Source organism: Mytilus edulis, chromosome 7 (genome assembly GCF_963676685.1).
Source record: "Mytilus edulis chromosome 7, xbMytEdul2.2, whole genome shotgun sequence".
In the NCBI taxonomy this organism is placed as follows: domain Eukaryota; kingdom Metazoa; phylum Mollusca; class Bivalvia; order Mytilida; family Mytilidae; genus Mytilus; species Mytilus edulis.
In genome coordinates this window covers 46033041-46040689 of record NC_092350.1, presented here as the reverse complement: position 1 = coordinate 46040689, position 7649 = coordinate 46033041, and the positions used below count along the sequence as shown (strand labels likewise).

The following is a 7649-nucleotide window of genomic DNA, read 5'->3' as shown; positions in this document are numbered from 1 at the left end:
CAGACTGAGTTTTACTTTGTGTATTGCTGTGTGTTTGATATTTTCTTCATTCAAATTTCCTAGAGGTAAAGAAGAGGGTTAATATATCACAAAACATGTTTATGTATTGTATCGATACATGTGCATATTTGAATGATATTCAACCTACAATAATAAGCGAATTTAACAGTAAGTTTGTAGACACTGCGTCATGAAATACCTTGTAAAGTTAATTATTTGATCTAAGGTCAGCATATAACAAGATATTTGTAACATGCATTGTGGTTATTCGGTCTGAATTAAGATTAGTTTGAATAAATAAAGTTTTCCTGGTTCATATCAATTGACATATATCTAATAAAAAAAATGTGAAATCAAACGCAATAATTCCCTAGATGATTAATATCATCCGATATGAGTCATTTGACAACTTATAATATATAAATATTAACAATATGTTTTTATTAATCACTTTTCACAACGGAAAAACTTATTTTTTGAAAAACAGCAAGTATATGTATAAATGAAAGGAAACCGGAACATGTTTTGTTCGAACAATCAGTACCATTTAACATGCGTAATTGTTATGTAAGCGACTATAGAGGAGATGATAATATAATGTCATATGCAATAAGAATTGCAATTATAGGTTCATGTTACAACTAACTTTCAACAATTCATTTTTCATCTGCTGTGTAGTTGACACTGAATCGATCCCTTTGTGAATAAAATATGATCGGGTATGTTCCTTATCTCTTATTTGATGACATTTAATAGTATTGTTTTTTTAATTCTGTTTGTATTGTACTGTTTGACTTTACTGTATTGTTCTTTTTTTTTTATAATAATTGCCTTTTACAACATGTTAACTAGTGTGTGTAAAGATGTAATACAAACTTTCTTACTTAGATGTAACATGTTCAATGTGCTTGATATATTATGACTTATTAGCATGATTTATATTTTATTACATAATCTTTTAAGAATGTCTCGTACTGTAATCAAATTCAATCATTGATCACAGCAGTAAGTAATATTTCCATTACTTTCTTCTCCAATTATGATAATGTACTACAAAATGATGTAGTTCGCATCTAGTTTACAATATCATCAGACCTAGGTCTGGCATATCACCAGGGAGGTTTGGCATGCCATTTAACTAGATTACCCAACCATTTGTTCTGAATATGGCAATTGTTATCAAATATTTCGTTTCTATGTGTGTTGGTGTTTGTTTTTGTTGCACTTCAGTGTTCCTGTTGTTCCTTTATTCCTCTTATAGTTGATGAGATTCCCTCGGTTTCATTTTGTAACCCGGATTGGTTATTTCGCAATCGATTTATGACTTTAAACACCGGTATACTACTGTTGCTTTTACCTAGAAGAGATAATTAAACATATAATTGTCATTGATCCTGAGTTTTACTAGTTTAACACTATACATATTAATCATATCTTACTTGTTCAGTAGATGATTCACCAAAATACAATATGCAAAGTTGCCCTTGTTGTACTTATAATTAATTCGAATCACGCAGTCGATGTTTGGGTCTGTAATTGCTGTCATCAATGTAAATAAAAGCTACTTTTATAATATGCATTTCTAAATAAAAACAACAGTAGTATACTGCTGTTTGATACTCATGAATCGATAGAAAAAAACAGGTTACAAACTAAAACTGAGAGAATCGCATCAAATATCAGAGGAGAACAACGACACAACAGAAACACAACTTGTATATGTACCACACACATAAACAAACTTAAAATTAAACAAAGTTGTCTGTTTATAAATTTTGGAGTTATTAAAACGTCAAACTTAGGTTTCAACTCCATCCTTCAAAGTTGCCAAAGCCTCAGATGGATTTGGCTAATGTTTGGGTACTCCGCCGTCATAAAGCTCTTCAAACATTTTGGTTCTTATACATTTTGTACATTCTTAGCTTTCAAATACCTGGTTTTGATAATTCCCGATGAAGGTAGACCAAGAAAGGCGCTTTATAACGTATAGTTTTCATTTTATACAACTCAACAATTTCATTCAAACTAATGGTTGAATCCATGATCCAATGCCTTTTCGGAGAGTATGCCATATGAAATAACCCCTGTTGCAATTTGTCGTTAGATTTGACCGTTGGTTTAATACTTTTTAAGATAATCAAACGAGGAAGTTCTATCAATATTTATATACTCAACCAGCACATTTTAACAACATGAAAATAAGCATATTACCATGTATTAAAAACTTTTAATGCCGTTTATAAAACAATTAGAAATAAGTTAATGCTACAATGTTACAAAGGACAGAACTAATGGTCGAAAAGGTTTCTATATAATGGTATCTTTGAATAATGTCACTAACTTATTACAGTGCAATGAAAATGGCACATAAAATAATAAATAGCGGGTCAACATGGTCAATGTCCAATCTCTTGCAAACTCCATTTGCAGTAATGACACCTCTACATTCACCGGATAACGTAATACATGTTTTAGGGTTGGACTGCGTTCCATTCAGATATCAAATTTGAATGGTTTATTTTTAATTAGGATTTGAATATCTAACATGTACATGTCTAACGCGTTATTATCAGACACCACATGATTGGAATAGACACGTTATTGTGAAACGTTATTTTCATCATTCTGAAACATTCACTATGCTTTATTTCTTTATGATCTTGCATTGTGATGTTCGAACATGAATGCCTTGTAATGAAAGAACTCACATCAGGTCTTGAAATGACTAAACTATATTGTACTTTTGAAAGACTGTCTGACTATTACTAAATTTGGTTTCATATGTAGTAAAAAAAACGTTCACCTTTTGCCTGTACTATTAACATATAGAGAAGGACTTATATGAGAATAGTTTAAACTTTCAATCCACATTTGTTTCGTTCAAAACAATCGCCGATGGTTTAGAAACTTCCATTCATTTATGCAGTCTATTGATTTTTTTTGCAATTTTTTTACGACCAGTCAGTGAGGATAATCAGATTCCAGTCAAAATACTTGCACATTCAGTAATACGTATCCGGATACACAGATTTTCGAAGTGACGTCAATGTACAGAACATTTTACTCTAGATGTATACTTTTGCAAGCTAACCGATCTCGTTCTATCCTGCATCAATCCAGTATCCTCATAATGACTAAGCCATGTCCATACAGTACACACTACTATAAACAGCTGCATTATATACGCTCGTACTAACTCCGAACGAACCGATACCCCTTTGGTGTTGAACTGAGGAAGTCTTCTTAGAGAGATGCATATGAAATTGATGTAAACATCTTTTTCAAACTACAAAATACTAGTTCTAAGTTAACACGTAAAATTATGATACCATTGGTAAGCTACCGTTTGTAGGTGCAAAATAAAACAGATTTGACACAAATACTAGTATTCAAATGAGAGCATTATTCTGCATATCAGTAACTATTTCATCTTCGATACTTATCAGTAACTGAAATGAAATATTAGAACAAGAAACAAGGTCAACTAGATATATTTCCTAAAGGCACAAGGGTTAGAGTCGAAGGCATAAACTTATAATGATTACTATCATATTATCATTTGACGGTGGAGTATATATCGGTAATCATTTCATACTTTCTGCATGTTAAAGCATTTAAATGTTTACCTCATTCTATGTCAAATGTATGTACATGATGTACATGCATTTTTCTGATTTCCCAACAACAGATTAACACTTTTCACTCGATAATTTGTGCATCAAGTAGTTTAATTTCTTGGTACTACAAATGTGGTCTGCATGCATTAAATATAGCTAAATATTCTGTGTTATTTAACAACAATAACTTTAGAAAAGAAAGAACACGGGGCTTCCAAACCATGACATAATATCTGTTAATGAATGCATAGCAAAACAAATAAAAATTCAACGAAAATGAACAGAACTCATGTAGCTGTTCTTAATCTCAACGTCACAGAGAGACCTTCAACACAGAGCTTCAATGCTCTTATCTCAATACAACTTTAGAACGTCCCTAAGCACCGTTTTACGCCACAACTGCATTGAAGAACAAAGCTATGGATACCTGCTAATAGAATAAATCTGACAAAGAATCAAACATGTATTGTCATAATATAGCCTGACAATCACACTGAAGGGTGCCAAAGCATTACAAACATTACGACAGCCACGGAGCACATCGAGATAAATGCTAGATAACTTGACAGAAAAAGACACAGGTTTAGGGCAGATAATTTGAATATACTATATAAGCTGTTATATAATCAACTCAGGTCCGGTTAAAAGGAAAATACCCGAAAGTAGTACATATTCAAAACAAACTAGTTCCTATGCATTGGTGTGCACATCATACTATGCTGAATCTATATATTGGTAATTTAGATATCAAATAAAATATGCAGGACTGTTGATCATTGTAGAACACTTTTAGACTGATAATTTTGGTTAATACGAAAATGTATGAGGTACAAGAACTATGTTAGGTGCATCGAAATTTTCAATAACGAGCAGTGTTAATAACTGTATATTGACCAGGAACCATACTTAGTTTGGGGCCTAGAAAAGTTGCGTCTTTTAATTTCGTAAACTTGCCTAAATTTGAGAAAATGGTGGAGCAAACATGTTATTCATTCTAATTTTACAACAATGTTTTGTATTTCAGGTTGGTAATCTTCAAACTGCAACATATATTTCCCCAGTTTATACTGGTATACATTTTATTACATGTCGGTTCATCATCAATACCATGCTTGGAGCCTTACTGTGAATGTAGTAGCCAAAGAAAGGAAGCCACTTGTACAAATCTGACCTTCATACCTAGACTACCAGATTACGTTAAAAATGTTTACTTTAAAGGTAACAAATTCACAAACGTTACAAGACATTTTATGCTTAACGTAACTAAAACGGAAATACGTCATATCTCATTAGTAGACAATTCGATCGAGCATTTTTCAAGGGACACATTATATGACCTGAAATGGCTGAGAAACTTTGAGATATCTGCGGAACCAAAGGTATATGATTTAGACGTACGCTCCGCCTTTTTTAAGTTAAAAAAGGACAGCATTTCCATAGTCAGATTCGAAGACAATAATTGGAAAATACTACCGCCAGATTTATTTTTTGGACAGACAAATATAACCGAAGCATCTTTTTCGGGAAATAAAGCACAGAGAAATGCTTTCGTAGTATTTGCACCTTTACAAAAGTTACGATTGCTAAATATGTCTAGAAATAGTTTGACCACGTTTGACCTTCAAGGCCAATGTACACTTAAAATAGCAGATCTAAGCAAAAACTATATTGACGAATTTCAAAATTTCTGTTGTGGTACGTGCAATAGATATTGTTGTCAATCACATGGATGTAAAAGCAAATCTCCAAATTTACGAGTATTGGATCTAGGTTCTAATTCCCTGTCTATCCTTGAATCGTCCTATTTTTATTGTTTACCTAGTTTGGAAATCCTGATATTAAATTCCAACCGTTTTATATCCATCAATGATAATGCCTTTGTTGTTTTGCCTAGCCTTCAGAAACTCTATATAGAAAAAAATCAACAAATCACAACAATTGGACCCGCTGCTTTTAATATTTCAACTCTTAGGTTGTTGTCATTAGCATATAACAATTTTCGTTTTGATTCCAAGCTTAACATACATAATTTTGATCCAAATAGTATTTTTAAGTATTTTCTAAATTTAGAAGTGCTAAACTTAGGGTATAACTTTTTGGCCTCAGACAGTGATACGTCAATTCTAATATTTAAACATCTACCAAATTTAATCACTTTAAACCTTGAGAATATGCGTCTCAACAAACTTCCAAGTGGCATATTTTCAAAAATGGTATCATTGGAAAGTCTTAACCTGCAAGGGAATATAATACGATATTGGCCTGATGGTACTTTTGATAAATTTATAAACTTAAAGTTTTTAAACCTACAAAAAAATCAAATTCAACTATTAAATAAAACATCTATAAAATCTGAAGTCTTACAACGACTGCTTCAGTTTGATCTTTCAAACAATCCTCTTATGTGTACTTGTGATCTCATGTGGTTCCGTAATTGGATTAAAAAAAGAAACACTTCGTTTTTGTCTACCTATCCGCAAGGGTACAAATGTGCGTTTCCAGAAAACCTACAGGACACGCTTCTAGAAGAATATAATCCAACGGAAGATATATGTACTCCATGGGATCCACTTTTTACAATGATACTAGTTCTATCTACTTCTGGATTTTTCATACTAATTTTGATGTTTTCTGTCTACAAATGCCACACTAACATTCGAAACTACCTTTACTTATTCCGGCTGCATCGTTTGCAAAAAGATGGTTCTTTACAATTAGACAACAGTGAGGACTTTGCATTCCATGCTTTCGTTGTTTATTGTGATGCAGATAGAGAATGGGTCCATGCATCGTTTGTTAAACGAATTGAACATGAAGGTATAAGGCTTTGTATTCATCATCGTAATTTTGATGCCGGTGTCCCAATTTCCGAAAATGTTGACAAATACATGACAGAGTCGTGGAAAGTCGTAATAATAATGAGTAATAATTTCGCCGAAAGCGAGTGGTGTCAATGGGAATGTGATTGTGTGCAGGAACGCAGACGTCACCATGGCAAAGGTGGGTGTGTTTTGATCATGCTTAGAACTATTGATGCTAACCATATGACCAGTTCTATAAAAACTTTATTACAAACGACTCCATATTTAAGGTTCAAAGAGGGAGTTGGAGAAGAAATATTCTGGCAGGCGATTATTGATGCGCTCCGCAAGCCACTAAGTGTTCCACCTATGGCAATATGACTATGCAATCTATGCAAAAGAAGTTGTTCAATTTTAGATTTTAAATACATTGTGTTTTGTTTTGTGTATACCTAGATCATTATACATGTAGCTAACTTAAAACAATAACGATTCTGACTGGGTATTGGATGTACTATCAAATTGTGTCTTGTCAATATAATGTAATTTTATGCGACTGTCATACAAGTGAGAGGTTAAGCTAGCAATAAAACCAGGTTTAATCCACCATTTTCTACATATGTACCAAGTTAGGAATATACAGTTGTTATTCATTCGATGTATTTGAAGTGTTTGAGGTTTTGATTTTGCTATTTGATTACGGACTTTCCGTTTTGAAATTTCATCTCAGAGTTCGTTTTTTTTTTTAATTTATTTTTACTTTTTAAGAATAGCGTACAAAAAATGTATAAGACACATAATTTCACATAACTTTGACACCAAATTCACCTGTCTTCAAATTAATAACTTTTTTTTTAAAGCCAAGAAGGAAAAAAAGTATAGTCATCATGGTTATATGTGAATAAAAAAAATAGGAGGAATTATTTTTTTTCAATTTCAGTATAGTTGTAAATTAAAAAAATAAAAAAAAATTAACATCTCATGAAAAGAACTCTCTGTATATAGAGTATATCAGAAATATCAGGTTCAACATCATATAAATGTGAGCATAGGATACATGTATGTTAAATAGAGCGTTTGTGACGTTTGTGCTTTTTTGTTTTTTGTATTTTTTTTAGAGGTATATCAAATGCATGGTTCCTATTTTTAATGCACCCATGTGTTTCTGAGTCATTCTACGTCGGTGCATGGACGTTTGGTGTTAAAAGTGTTAAAAGCAACAGATACAAAA

General features: G+C 32.2%; 1 protein-coding gene across 1 annotated transcript; it reads left to right on the top strand.

Moving 5' to 3' along the window:
- Positions 1-631: 631 nt before the first annotated feature.
- LOC139481599 (toll-like receptor 3) lies at positions 632-6846 on the top strand. Its single transcript, XM_071265034.1, has 2 exons — positions 632-719; positions 4642-6846. The coding sequence occupies exons 1-2, from the start codon at positions 712-714 to the stop codon at positions 6797-6799; spliced, it is 2166 nt and encodes a 721-aa protein (XP_071121135.1). The 5' UTR covers positions 632-711; the 3' UTR covers positions 6800-6846.
- The last annotated feature ends 803 nt before the right edge of the window (positions 6847-7649 follow it).